Source organism: Vitis riparia, chromosome 5, assembly GCF_004353265.1.
Source record: "Vitis riparia cultivar Riparia Gloire de Montpellier isolate 1030 chromosome 5, EGFV_Vit.rip_1.0, whole genome shotgun sequence".
In the NCBI taxonomy this organism is placed as follows: Eukaryota; Viridiplantae; Streptophyta; class Magnoliopsida; order Vitales; family Vitaceae; genus Vitis; species Vitis riparia.
The window spans coordinates 450,861-465,797 of NC_048435.1; the positions used below are offsets into that span (position 1 = coordinate 450,861).

At 35.0% G+C, this 14,937-nt stretch overlaps 2 protein-coding genes across 3 annotated transcripts; one reads left to right on the top strand and one right to left on the bottom strand.

Moving 5' to 3' along the window:
* Nucleotides 1-3,451: 3,451 nt before the first annotated feature.
* Nucleotides 3,452-5,261, top strand: LOC117914839. The gene is made up of 4 exons (XM_034830336.1): nt 3,452-3,820; nt 3,917-3,968; nt 4,054-4,121; nt 4,515-5,261. Exons 1-4 carry the CDS (start codon nt 3,671-3,673, stop codon nt 5,019-5,021), a joined length of 777 nt encoding a protein of 258 aa, XP_034686227.1. The 5' UTR covers nt 3,452-3,670; the 3' UTR covers nt 5,022-5,261.
* A 49-nt stretch (nt 5,262-5,310) lies between these two features.
* On the bottom strand, nt 5,311-13,069 carry LOC117914838 (pumilio homolog 24). Of its 2 annotated transcripts, none has more exons than XM_034830335.1 (17): nt 12,712-13,069; nt 12,507-12,560; nt 11,767-11,828; nt 11,544-11,625; nt 11,326-11,449; nt 11,141-11,224; nt 10,525-10,639; nt 9,254-9,404; nt 9,045-9,158; nt 8,837-8,908; nt 7,736-7,786; nt 7,590-7,640; nt 6,967-7,074; nt 6,657-6,872; nt 6,354-6,428; nt 5,848-6,095; nt 5,311-5,743 (listed from the first exon to the last, which is right to left on the bottom strand). In XM_034830335.1, the coding sequence occupies exons 1-17, from the start codon at nt 12,970-12,972 to the stop codon at nt 5,623-5,625; spliced, it is 1,989 nt and encodes a 662-aa protein (XP_034686226.1). In that variant the 5' UTR covers nt 12,973-13,069; the 3' UTR covers nt 5,311-5,622. The 2 variants fall into 2 exon arrangements, with proteins under 2 accessions (XP_034686226.1, XP_034686225.1); XM_034830334.1 differs by having other exon boundaries at nt 9,045-9,161.
* Nucleotides 13,070-14,937: the final 1,868 nt, after the last annotated feature.

Below are 14,937 nucleotides of genomic sequence, written 5' to 3' on the forward strand. Positions count from 1 at the left end.
TGTACAAGTTAAAAAAATACTTATATAATAAGATCATTATTAGTTTTTTCAAGACAATATATCAAGCATAGGAAGAAAATAAGTTTAAAAAAACTTGAAAAACACGGTGAATTATTTATTCTAAAAACAAATTATTAATTTATTCTATATAATAATTAAAATTTTGAAAAATGTTTCAACAATTTTTATACATGCATAAATGTAAATAATTTTATAAAAATGATTTTATATTTAAATTTCAAATAAAATTTTATTTTTAAAAATAATTTAAAACTATTTCTTAATAACATTGTCGAAAGAATTTTTTTTATAATAATTTTTTTGTTTAAAAAAATAATTTTATAATTTGAAAATATGTTTGACAAATTTTCAAAACTACTATTATACAAATTTTTGGGAGGCACTCAAAATCAAAATTGAGATTTTTTATTCCTGAAAAGTTAATTCAAATAAGGCATCATTTAATTAATTATTTATAATAATAGCGACGTGCTTTTAAAATTATTACTTGGAAAAAAAAATCAATTATTGAACTCAAAAGAAAGAGGCTTGCATTTATGAGAAACCTATTGGAAGTATACGCTTATTCTTGAAGTAGTAAACCGGTTAACGCATGAACAAAAGTGGACGCGATTCGATAAGGTTGAGCGTGCGCTTCATACAGTGAATGGGGACACAGACGCCATACGGAGAATGTGCGGTGGGCCCAACGCGGGGCTGTTGATAGTGACACGGACAGCCACCATTGAGGCCGTACATTGTGGGCTTGAATATCGGGGGCCTGCTAGATTTTACATCAACCTGTAAGGCTGTAACGAGTTAAAGCCTTTGTCTCAGTGCCGGCCCACGGAGTCAGTCCACAATAAATTCCATAAATTAATTGTCACCGATTATTTTTTTGGGCCTGATTTCGAGGGTACACATTTTTTGACCGGGGCTGACCATTGTCATCTAACTGAAAGCCCTTTGACTATTCAAAGCTCTTTTAGGCCCATCGGCAGTGATTGGGTAAAAGTAACTTTAGTGGCCGTGTGTAAACTGTTGTTGAAACAAGTTTTTTTATTTAGAATAGAGCACCGTTTTTCTAAGGAACAAGTTTGACAAAATAATATTTTAAGAATTTATTTTGAAAATAGGTTCATTTTAAGGACATTGTTTTCAGTTTGTTTTTGAAAAATACTTTTAGAAATAATTTAAAATATGAAAAATATTTTATAATGAATACATAGTACATTTGTTGAGAATAAAACAGAAAAATTATTTATAATATTTGAATTTTTAATAAATCATCAATACTACTTGTGGAGTATTTCATATATAATGTTTTATTTTTCTTATACTTGGTACTATTATTTGTTTATCTTTTTTTTTTTTTTTTTTTTGTAGCTTGTCTCATTATAACGATATAAATTTTACCATAAGTTTGAAGAAGGTCCCTCTTACCTTAAAATTTTCAAAATGATTTTGGAAGCATTTGAAACGGTTTCTACTACTTGTGCATTGGCTTTTTAGTTACACAAGAAAGTCAACAAATCATTGGTGTTTTTATAGGAAACTGAAGCGACATAGGGCAACTAGTCCGTGGATTTTAGAAATTGAGACAGGAAATGGTTGCATTTGCATAGGCTTTGATATTCGGATTCCAATCCCCCATCCACTTATTCCGGAAAAGTTCGCATTGGGTTTGGTTTTCAACTGCACCGGTTGACCGATCTTCACCATTCTCTTACCTCCAAGTCTCCAACCCATGTACTTTGTCCCATTGCAACGCTCCGAGGCTCCTGTCTAGTTTATGCAAACAGTAAACTCATCAATATCAAGAGGGTGCATACTGCATAGTATATTTGAGGGCAATGACCCATATGTAAGTTGTAACTCCTTAAAGCTGGTTTGGCACGGGTCTCCAGAAATAGCCAGCTTATGATGCTAGAAGAGACTTCTCATTTGAGTTGAAAGGGCTCCAGCTTTAAATGTCTAGGAAGCTCATTCAAAATTAATCACATATTTTTATTTTTTTGGTCTAAAGTTATTCTTATTGAAATAAATGTTGCCAAATAGTGTTTGAAATTAAGTTTTAATACTTGAACTCAGGGCTAGCTTGATAGTAGATAAGATAGAAAGAAGTTACTCAGATTTTGTTTGGTTATTGTTTTTCAAAATAGTTTTTTATTTTCTATAATAAAAAGATAAAAAAACATATTTAATAATCAAAAACTCTTTTTTTTTTTCTTTTTAAAGTAAAAAATAGAATATTTTTATATAATATATTTTAATTATTTTTTAATGATTGTTTTAAAAAATAATTATAAAAATATGAATGATTAAAAATAAAATAGTAGATATAAAAAAATTAAAATATATTAAAAACGTATTATAAGTATTTTAGTTCTTGAATAGACTTATGTTTTACAAAACATCCTTAAAAATTGTTTTTGAAAACAATATGCTTTTATTACAATACAAAGAGATGGAGAAAACAATTATATTGAAGCAAGAGACACTGATTTTTTAGAAACACTTAGAAAATGTCACACAATGGTATGGCGGAATAGGAGAGAACGCATCAATCAATGCAAACCTAGTTTACATCAACTTGTTCCTTACTCCATTAGAAGATCCTATAAAATAAAATAAAGAACAATATGAAAATTCGAGAAGATATCAAAATTAATTAATAGTACGAAGAATACTACCATGATATAAAAGTTAACCACGAAGCTTCGGTCACCAACAATTTTACAATGCCTAAAAATGCCTTTTACTCAAAGACGGTGGGTAAACAATGGCCTGAATTGAATTTTTTGCCTAACTGTATTGTAACTTAAAAGTCTATTTGAAGTTTTCACCTACCATATAGCCTTTTGAGTTGGTGAGGGTGAAGCATCGCAGAGGGCATTATATGCGTGGGTCACCCCAACTGGACGCCGCAGGCTCACGAGCAAAGCCTCACTATCTTTCAATATCACACTTGCTACACTCACAGAAGAAGAATGAAACTGCTGCCTCTGGGCTTTGCCTCACCCCCTACCACCATTCTTCTACATCTATACTTCAGAGTCAGTGGCCATTAACATCACCATCTGGGCATTACAACTGACCATTCATTCAATGGTTTTTAATTATTAGATTAGGAGGTTTGGTTGGTTGGATTTGAAGCCAGTTACTGCCTTTCCGTTTAATCAACTACTGCATTCAAATTTAATCTAACTCTACATCATGAGATCCACCTACAAAATTCATTGAATTCCAAGAAAATCGGTTTCAAAATTGAATTGGGTTTTCGAATATTTTGTCGTTTTGAAACACCCATGATACTAAAAAAAAGTTAAAAATCATGGAAAATAGTTACCATTTAGAAGATATTGGGGTGAATAAAGAAATATATAGAAGGGCCCGTAGGCATTGATCTCAGTCAATGCCTGGTGTCAAAATTAACGGTAAGCTCTCCATCTCTCTCTCACATCTTCCCACCAACTGATCCACTTTCAAATTTCTCTCCCGCAAACTGTGCCCCTTTTTCTTAACCGCTCCACTTTCTCATCAGTTCAAATCCAGAAAAAAAAAAAAAAGAAAAAAGAAAGGAGAGAGAAACAGGAAGTGAGTTTATTCTTTTCTTGTTTCAGCATTTGTCTCACCCTTCTCCAAATCTTCGATTCCCGTTTGTTTGTCAATGGGAAGAGTTGGAGAAGAACAGACAGATTTCAAAACCCAGTTGGTGTTGGAAATTATCTCCGTTTCCTCACGCTCCATTGCCTGCCCTCACCAGCATTCTCACAAGAGAATTAAATCGCCTCTCGTCGACTGGTACCGTCTTCTTAGAGTACGTTTCTTGGGTGGTTTTTCTTGATTCATTTGAAGCCATTTTTTCTGGGTTTGAATGTATGTTGCTGAGAATTCTGTTTCTGGGTGGAAACAGGTTGAAGAAGATGCAGATGCAGATATTATTCGGAGACAATACCACAAATTCGGTATATTTCAGATTGAAGTAAATATTTCTGTAGTCTTTGCAGTCTGTTATTCTTTCATATTTTGTGAGGAATGCTCTCTTTGCAGCTTTGCAACTTCACCCAGATAAGAACAAGCATCCCAAGGCTGAAATTGCCTTCAAACTTGTATCAGAGGTTGGAGCTCTTCCCTTACATATCTTCTGGAATCTCGGGGCAGTAGTCCATAGGATACCAATAGAATAAAAATGGGATTTATTCATTCTCTCTTTTTTGATGTATTTCCCTAGAACATAGAACCCAAGGTTAATGCAAAGTTGAAGTTCGAGCCTAGTTTGATTCACCAAATAGTTGTTATGGTGGGTAGGGATGAAGATATGGCCCTAACCATTTGTGGGTAGTCTTCTATGGAACCCACATGATCTGTATGTTGGGTAGGAGAGATTAATGGTTCATTGGGCATAGGGTGATCTCTTATGGAACCCACATAATCTGCCACATTAGGTTTGGGCGATGTGCTGCTTTTCACTTGATCTTCTGTTTCATTAATCTGTATGTTATTATTTGAAGGCATATGCATGTCTGTCTGATGATGTGAAGAGAAGAACCTTTGACTCAGAGAGATGGAGAAGCTTCTGCAGGGACTGCAACAGAATTCCCTATACTGCCTGCAATCCTTCAGCCAATTCTGGCTCCGCAAAACTGAAGCCATTGAATCCTACAAACTGGTCGAGATATTACAAAGTTTTTCGAGGTCTGAGAGACATCAGAGACAGGTTAAAGGAGGAGGCAAGGGTGATAGAGAATTGCTTCAAGACCAATGCAGCATCAAGAGAAGAGTTCCCACTCTTCAATCCATCTGACTATCAATTTCAAGGCTATCCTCACCACAGACCACTCTTTTATAAGAAGACTGAGAGCCTCTGGTATTTGCCGGGGTCAAGGGTGACAGAGAACTATTTGAGGAGCAATGTGACATCGAGGAAAGAATCTCCTCTCTTCAATCCGTCTGACTATCTGCACCAAGGCTACCCTCACTACAGGACACGGAGTTACCAGAAACCTGGGATTTGGTAGTTGCAGACAAGAAACTTACTGAACTGGGAATATGGAAGAGGAGTGAGATGTTGCAATTTGTTCAGGATCAAATCAGAAGGCAACTATTCAATTGCTAATCCAAATGTCTTAATTAATAATAGGAATTCAGTAGAACCATGTTCTATCCACAAAATCACAGTTTGATTGACGCATTTTTCATGTATTCAGCAATTTTCTATGGCAAATGGAATCACAAAGAATCATCTGATGTTATGCTTATATGTAGATTCCAAGCAGCAGTATACAACATATGGCTTCGAGTTCAAAAGAATAAGTAGAAAGCCAGATATAGTACAGACCCATCTGATGGAAAACAAGTTGTCTTTGATACAAAAATTTTCTTTTACTTTCAAACTCAATTCAACCAAAACGGAATACTGCTGGCACAGTCTAGTCTTTTATGAAAGCCGCTACATTAACTTGTTTCTTAGGCCAAAAAGAAAAACATTACATGGCTATGTAACTGGAAATACTACGGAAGTGAGAACCAGTAGGATCCACCATCACGGCAATGCTTGTTCCATTGAGTAAGACTTCCTCTCTTCATTGGGGCTACCAGTGCCTTGAAACTTTATTTTGCCTACTGCTTGGTCTCTGGGATCTTGAGAATGCCACTATCTATCAAGGGCTGCAGCTCTCCCTTGGCCAGCTCACATACCTCAGAATCAGAGGCCTCTAAGAATGCCAAAACTACCTTATGACTGCATTCACATTCCCAAAATGTGATATCAGAAAATATTTCATTATCTAAGTGGTTAAATGCATTGGTCTTAAAAGGACTTGAAAGGAGTCAGTGTAGTCAAACCTGTGACCCTGGGCCCACATTTCGCACTTCCCTCCAAGAGCTATCTTCCACAGAGTGGAAGCAAAAGTAGGGCAGTCCAAGACCAGTTTTCTAATGGTCCTGCTGGAGTGAAAATTTTCAAGGACATGTTCCTCTTCTGATTCTTCTGATTTAGGCTGTGCTGCAAGAGATGCTATAGCTCCATGTAGTGCATCTAACTTTTCATCCAAAGCTGGGCGTAGAATGCCACCAGCACCCCCGGTTGCAACCTGCATGCATTACCAAGATAAGTGAAGAAATGAGTTGATGGATTAATAGCTCATTGATTGCTTCAGACCGTGTGATGAAGATCACAGATAAAACTGGGTTTATAAAACCACAATTCATCCGGCAGGTGATAAGTCCAGAGACCTAATGCAGCTAATACAGAAACTAAAAGCATTTAAACAGTTTCTTGACTAAAAATCCACAGAAACCCTGGGGAGGATTGACTGTCATTAAGATGAAGTAATAGACAAAATAGCTACCTCATACATGACTTCTTTGCCAAAATTTGATCTAAGTAATTCTCCTGCACTCTCAATACATGTGTCAATGAGATTCTGCAAGACACATAAAATCAGTTTCCAGAGCAAATTGGATAGGTGTATAACATGACAGCTTAAATTCTTTCCATTGAGATGAATGTGTATAAGGGATGATGTGATTCACCTTCCAGTTGAAAAGAAAAGATGGAGGAGCAAAAGTAAATAAAGGCAACAGGGTGCAAATAGATAAAAATGATAAACCTTTTGGTTAAAAATATCATACAATAGATTGAAACAACAAACCTCAGCAAGCCCACTATCAACCAACAACTCTTGTCTTCTTAGATTTGGATCCTTTTTTCCACCTTCAGCTATGTGATGGCTCTCACTGGGGCTAGTGTTTTCATTGGCCTCAGCTGTAGTTACCTCTAGGTCACCCTTTGTCTCCTCATCACCAGATTCCTTGGTCTTAGAAGATTTTGCTTCCTTAACAGAGTCAGGATTTACCTTGGACTCACTCTGGCATGGGATAAAAAGAGAAAGATACAAGCTTCAATGTATTGCATCACTGATCAATATCTTACTACAAAAAGCTATCAGAAGACGGCAATACCTTGGGACTAAGAGAAGGAATAGACAAATTGAAAGAAACCAGATCCTCTGGACTGAAATAGCGGGAACAATTTGGATGAAGGAGCTGCAATAAGACTCGTCTTCCATTCTGAAATTTAGACAAGGGAAACAGAATCACTTTATGAACCCATGAAATATAAGGTTAAAATAGGAAAACTGTAAAGATGGTCTCCCAACAACACAGCTGTATACATGGCACTTGGAAAGAGGGCCCATGTAAAATTACTTGGATGCATTTTAAAAATAATTTCAGGAAGATAAAAGAAAAAAATAATGGCAATGATCTAATTTAGCCAACCAATGTCTCAGCTTCCTTTTGAAGCAAATCAAATAATCTCTAAAAGACCCACAGAGTTTGCTACAGACATCTTCAATAATCCCACCAGACAATTTTTGGGAAGTGGTGAACTAGCAGCAAAACCAAAACGAGAATAGGGTTTTACATAAAAATGGTTCGTCAACCATACTTACATCCTATTCAGAGCTATATCAATCTCTGTTTGAGGTTATATGCCAGTGTAATGTAAAAGAACTCAGAGCTATATCAATCTCTGTTTGAGGTTATATGCCAGTGTAATGTAAAAGAACAAGAAGAGTAGAAACCTTATCCAAAAGAAGCTCTTTCAAAATTGCTTGAAGCTCACGAATAATAACCTGTGTAAGGAGAATTTGATTAAGAACTTCAAATAAAAAGCAACTCCATTAATTATGAAGAATAATTCATGACAAACATCACTAGAGGAGCCAACCTTAGTTAGTAGTTTTGTGTCATCGACAGTTGAAAGAATGTAAGCAAGCACCTGAAAAGTAAATAGCGTAAGGTGAATCCTAAAATAAAATGAACCACAAAAGAATAAACAAAAATTTATACCTTATAAAATAATCAAGGCAGCAATAGGAAAAAAAAATAAGGTAAGGATGGGCCTCAGAATGGTACTGATGACTGGTGGGATACAATATATAATACCATAAAGCCAATAAATTTTCTTAACCATAACAATTTTTGCATTGAACCCATAAGCATAGACGTAGACATATGGTGGACCTATGTTAGCATTGCTAGGATCATGTGCAAATGCCATTCAAAATTCCGTTAGTCAAATTCCAGTTGGGGCTTCATGCTGATTGAACTTGTATTGCCATAGACTAGAAGTGAGTGCACAAAACAATCTTATGAAAACCAGAGCTACTGGAGGGAGCTTTGAACATCCCATAAAATTAAAGCATTGGAGATACATGCTGCAAGCATTTAACATGAATCCATTTTGTTATTTACAGAATCTGAAATGATTCTATTCAGTATCACATCTAGGATCACTTTAGGATTTAAAGAAATAAAAACACTTACATTTTATTACTATTATCATTAGACATCAACTTTTGCATTGAAAGTTGACACATTATTATGATAGATAACTTTAATTGAAGGATAGATTTGTGCCTTCAACTGCTACAGAAAATAAAATGGAATGATTTCATCTCAATGATATTATGGGAATGCCCTAAAAATATAAATCAAGTTCTTGTTTCAGTGTTGTTATGCTCATACAAATGCATATACAAAGGAAGATATATATATATATATACAAATGCATATATGAAGGAATATATATCAATATAAGAAAGCCCGAAGACATATCAACCAAAAGTAACAATAAGAAAGCTGAACTGATAAGCATCACAAACTACAAAGATAGACTCTCAATTACTGAGGCTGGTAACAACATCGTCAATATGACATCTGTAGGAAATACAAGTCAAAATGCACAGGCTGAAAGCTAACAGGAAGTTTTGTAAGAGTGCCCTAGAGAATAAAAGTTGAGTAAACGCATTCTGAAACTGATCCTTACCATACTCCCATATTGATCATGAGCTATCTTGTCTATGTGGCCTTTCATTCCTTTGATAATTTTCTTTCTTTCCTAAAATAAAAGATGACATTGAAGAACAATTCATCAGTTATTAAAAATTAAAACTTCAAATGCATAAGATCAGATCAGATTAGTTGTCTTTTAGTGGATCAACTCGTGGGGGAATCTTGACCAAATTTACACAAACCTTTGCACTCCCATGTTTGATGCAGAGCAACCCAATCCTGGATCCATCCCTGGTATGGATCATTCGAACAAGGAGTGCACCTGATAACTGCTGGATTACTTCTGCAGCAGATGACTGCTAGAAGACTTGGTTTAGGAAAAGGTAAAAATAAAGTGGAGAAAAAACAAGGAACTCCAGCAGGCAAGAAAATGCTAATTCAAGATGAATACCTTGTCAGCAATGCTTAAGTATTCCATTAATGCCCTGTGTATGATAGAGTGGTCAACTATTCCTTTCTCCAAAATTGGTTGAATCACAGAGCTCATGTGTCGTAAGACAGAACCTTTTTGCAGTCCTAGTTTAGAAATTACATCTATTAACCTGACAACATGAAAGAAGTAATAAGGACAATGAGAAAGTAGGAACCCTCAAAATTCATAAAAGTTCATATATTACATGTCAGGAATATACCAAATTGTTGTATCAACAAAAGCTTTAATGTAAACAAGGTTAATCCAAAAAACACAAAGATAAATCAATCAACACAATAATACATGAGGTTGTAACATGGTTTGACTAGTCATACCTACATCTATGGATGAGAGGATTTTTTCATTATACAATAGAGAACATTATAGAGGACAGAACCAGATATGAATATTGGGTTCTCGAAACATCCCATGTTTCTTCAATCCTTATATCCACACCCTAAACCACAAGCCTCCTCGCTCTACCAGATATCTCTCATTCTTCCTCATATTTCTATCCACTTCGTATAGTCCCTACAAACTCATCTCCATACAAAGTAATAATATATTGACATTATAATTCAATAAATAATTTATTTTATTTGTATTTTTTTTTTTTTTACTTTTTGGTGATAAGAAGCACATATACACACATGCATACACATTTATGCACATAAATATATACACATACAATTACTGATATGACCTTTTTCCACATCCAAAGGGAGTCCTTTGTTGCAATGGAAGCACAAGCTCTGGGATTACTTAACAATACACAATCCAAAACGAAACAACTCCAATATTTTGATTGTCATGTTGGATCCACACTCAATCCTAATGGATCCTTATATATAGAAACCATAAAGGGGGTAAAACCCAATAATAATGAGGGCATCTTAGAAACATCTGAAAATAAAAGAAAAGAAGGAACACAACTCGGGGTGAAAAAGTAATTCAATAGTTATTCCTTTATACCCTGGAATGAAAACAAAGATCCTAGAAAAAACAATAAGATTTTCACTTTGTAAGACTATGGTTGCCTGTTATGCTGCGATAGGAATTTAGTCCTCAAATTGCCCTGAAGATTGAAAATGTAACTTTTTAATCTTCAGAAAAATGACCTTTTGAAAATCGTATAAATGGTGATTTTGTTTAAAGAGAAGATTTTGCAGTTATTTGGAAATATTAAAAGGATATCACGAAAGAAAACAGTAATCAAATGAAGAAAGTCAATCAAACAAATGACTCTTTACCTGCTCTCTTTTACTGAGGCCAAGTCCTTGAACAACTGAAGCTCTGTGGCATACAATTCCATCAGAAGCTCTTGTTTCTGAGTTGCATTTCCCAACTGGTATGCATGCTCAACAACTGCATGAAGCCAAATGATTGAAAGAATCATATAACCTGAAAGGCTTGAGAAAAATAAATTTGGCTACTTCACAGGAATACATTATCGAAGTGGTCAAGTTGAAGAAACAGCATGCCAATGCCAATTGAATAAAACACGCCTATCATCTTACTTCTTCCCCTCCCAGGTTCCCTTACACCTTACTTGCTCCAAAAGTGTGGCAAGAATCAAAATCCAAGCTTGCCTAAACAAACTCCAGAAAAATCCAAGAAGGCCCAACCAACTCAGTACTTTTTTAGGTCACTGTAAACTAAGAACCTGCCAAAAGTAACTGAGACATAACTTGGGCAATTTGGAAAAAGTAAACCCATATAAAATGCTAATTATTGTAGCTATTATTAGGGCCAAATAACTATTTGATTCCAAATACTCCAGAAGAACAAGAAAATACAATGGATTTTTTACCCATCAACAAAAAAAAAAAAAAGAACAAGAAAACCTATCAAATTATAATGACATACCAACAGATCCAACCATATGACGAAGAAGAGAAGCAACATGGCCATGGAGGGAAGACATAAATGCTGCCAGATGTTTCTTAGAGGCTGCAAGCAGCATAAAAGTAACTTAAGATAATAAGAAAATAAAATCAACTTGACTCTGAAGCAGTGCTCTTCAGTTTTTTTACCCTTGAAGCTGAACATACCATTATCTAACATTTTCTTCACCAGATGCACTGCATACGTGTTGCATGCAAGGGTGAGAAGCTGTGGTTGAAGCTCCTCAAATACAGCATCCCTTTCAGCTTGTGTACAGTACTTAACACAAGTCTGAGGTAAAAGATAAAGAATTACTACAAGCTGGAATAAACAAATGAAGCCCTTAAATTTGAAGACACCCAAAAAGCAATTTTCTAGAAATCACCTGCAGCACACGGGAAGAAACATGGGATCCTGCTATTTCAGGGATTTTCCCTTTCATCTTATGTAGAGCTTCACTCACCAACCTATGATAAATTTCAATTTAACAATGGAAGGAATATAAACAAGCCATTAGGGAAGTAGCCAATGCAATATATAATTAATAAACATACCCAAAAAGTAAGAACGAGGAAGTGCCCCATGCAATATATGGTTAATAAGCATACCTAGATCTATCTTCTTTTGCAATATTACGGCGCCTCATCTTTTCCCACAGTGATGCAAGCTCCTAGTTGGAAAGGCGGAAAAACTCTATTAAGCCAAAAGCCACCACAATCTCACTATACGAGTCTTAAAATAAATCTTAGTAACTACTTCATCTGCAAACATGCTGTGCACTCCACTTTCACTGGATGAGTCTTAGAATAAATCTTAGTGACTATTTCATGAGCAAACATGCAATAATAAGAAAGCTTGAGCTTGAAATTTTTTAATCAATGAAGAACAAGTTAACCTTCATTAAAGGAAGTGAGCCCATATCTCATGCATGCTCTTATGACAGAGAGATTTGTATGAAAATAAAAAAGAACCAAAATAAATAAATAAATAAAGTGTAACATGTATCCACACATGCTCAGTCTCATACACAATAATTACAAATAAATCAAAGTTTTAGACTCTCTTTGGTTCTTGTGAAGAATTAGGGAAAGGAAGAGAATGCAGAAATTTACTTCAAATGGACCCTTCTCAAACTGCTTTCAGCATTTTGCTTGCCTTCCATACATTATTTTCAATATATATAACGCAGAAAAAAAAAAAAAAAAAAACCCCGTGATTTACAGATATGGCCTCCAAAATCCATGATAGAAAAGCTTAATATCAATTGGACTTTGAATCGATGACATTAATTATATCAGGTGAAGTTCATTTAGAAAACCAAAGGAAACCAGAAAATGGCCCTACTAACTTGTTCAAGAGTGTAATGCTTCTTTCTCTTCTTTTTCCTAGCCTCTGTCAGTTCCTGCAGTTAATCCAAAACCAAACAAAACAACAAATTACACTTCCAATCCATATTCAACTTCATGCCCAAAATATAAACCCTAATTTTCAATTCGAATTCAAGTTACGATGTTCTACATATACACCCAATCACTACAAAACAGCGAATCCACCTTGGCATGCAACCGACGTTCTCTCTTCGATTTTGGACCCTCATTTGCTCCAGCAGTTTCTAATTTTCCGGAATGCGATTTGACGGGGCGCTGTTGTTTGAACGATTTGAAGGGCTTGTTCAGGCCCTTGTTTCCAGGATTGGAGGATTTGGATTGAAGGAGCTTCGGCTTCTTGGACGGTGAGGTATCTGACTTGCTGTGAGGACCTGTAATTTGCTTTCTTTTATTAGATTTGTTGCTCTGTTGGGTCTTTGCCGCCATTGGAAGTCCCCTTCGTTCCTTGCTAGTCCCCTCTGTTGAATGTATTATGTGGGTTTTGATTCTATCGCCGCTGGGGTTTTGTGAGGGTTTTTGGAAATTGAAACCCTGTGTGGTCTCTCGGGTAGGGATGGAAACGGACAGGAGATCCGACAGAAATGGGCCGTCAATCGGGTCAACACAATTTCCAGCCCAGGGTTTGAGTTAGCCCTGGCCCATGGTGAAATTTTGAATTTCAATGAATAAGAATACTTGGTTCTATTATTCTTCGTCATTTAGGGAAATTATATGCTATCGAATGGGTAATTAGCGGTCAATATATGGAAAATTTATAATAAAAAACTATTAATAGTATATCAATTAATAAGATATGAAGGCTATGTATGATTCCAAGAAGTACAACAGGAAAAATTATTTTTATACCATCTTTCAAACTTATTTCACTTATTTTAACTCTTTTAAATAAAATTATACAAATTCATTATTAATTTTAATTATATTTTATTTTATCCACATTTTTTATAGTAAAATCAAATATAAAAAATTTAAATTTTTTAACACTTTTTCTTTTTCTTTTTTTTGCTTAACATTTTCTAAAAACCAATATAGCCCAAAGGTTTTTTCAAGAAGTTTTGCTAATAAAAAGTAGGAAAAATCAACTAATAGGATGGGTTAGAAGTGATGAGTACTTTAGAAGTAAGATGAATCACAACTAGATCAAATTTCAAGTTATTTTGAACATCTGGGACAAATTTTTGAATAAAATGGGTAGTATCTATTGGGTATTAAAAATAAAATAAAATAATAATAATAAAAAGACATAGGTCACAGATAGTGAAACATTCAATTTTTTTTATTTTTTTTGCCCTAATTCTTGCTTACTAATATACTAATGAATGATAGGACAAAAAGAAAAAAGTTCACTAGCATATAAATGGAATACCACAAATTTATTAACAAACAAATCGTTCCTAACATTATTCATTGTCAAACAATTCCAATGAATCTTTACCATCCTTATTTTGTCTTTCCTTTTCTAGTTCTTTCTTTTCTTTTCTTTTTTTTCTTATTAGTTATTTGGCTTGCTGGAAAGTTGAATGGAGTACTAACATCTCTGTCAACATGTACTAAGAAGCTGTATAAAAAATCATAAACGTATGTTTTTAAATTCCTCCTTAGAATTGTTTGAATCATAAACATGAGTGTGATCAAAGATGTATACGGATGCTTGAACATATCTCCGTCTCTTAAGACTCTTGGGATTTCCATTCTTGTTCTAGGAAGATAATCTCAACTATTATTTATTATGATTAGTTTTGTTTTGATACGCCATTTAATTCATGATTCTCAAATGCTTATACTATTCTGACATCAAGTATGTAGTTGTTCTGATGCCTTGATGAAATCATAGTTATGATGGCTGCTTTTGTAGCTTTGTTTTTGGAACACTGATGCATGGGAGAGAAGGAAATCAATTACAATTCAACCGCCCTCTGGGATGGTTCCTGGTGGGGACACTAGAGTGCAGTTCCATTCTGATCAAGTTCACTTGTTGGTATTCCATGAGACACAAATTCCCGTATATGATGTTTTTAAGATGGATTGTGTTGGGCAGGTAAAAAATACTCATAGAATGCATACTTTTTGGTTATTGGTAACAAATTCTGTAACATGTTTTTCATTGCAGTGGGTACCACAAGGTGCACGTCTCTGCCTATAACTAATGCTGCATGTTCATGCAACAGTGAACTGTCCGAGCCGGAGGGGATGTGGGGTGTTACAGCGCCTGTTGATAATGGAATACAGAATGGCAGGACAGCACCTTCATCCATCATAAGTAATCAGACTTCTGAGCAGCTACAAAGATGAGATTCTATCTACTGTACTGATTTTCTCGATTTGTATTTTGTCTACGTATAATACTTGCATAAAGTGTACGAGTGAGTGAGTTTTAAAGTGTTAAAAAAG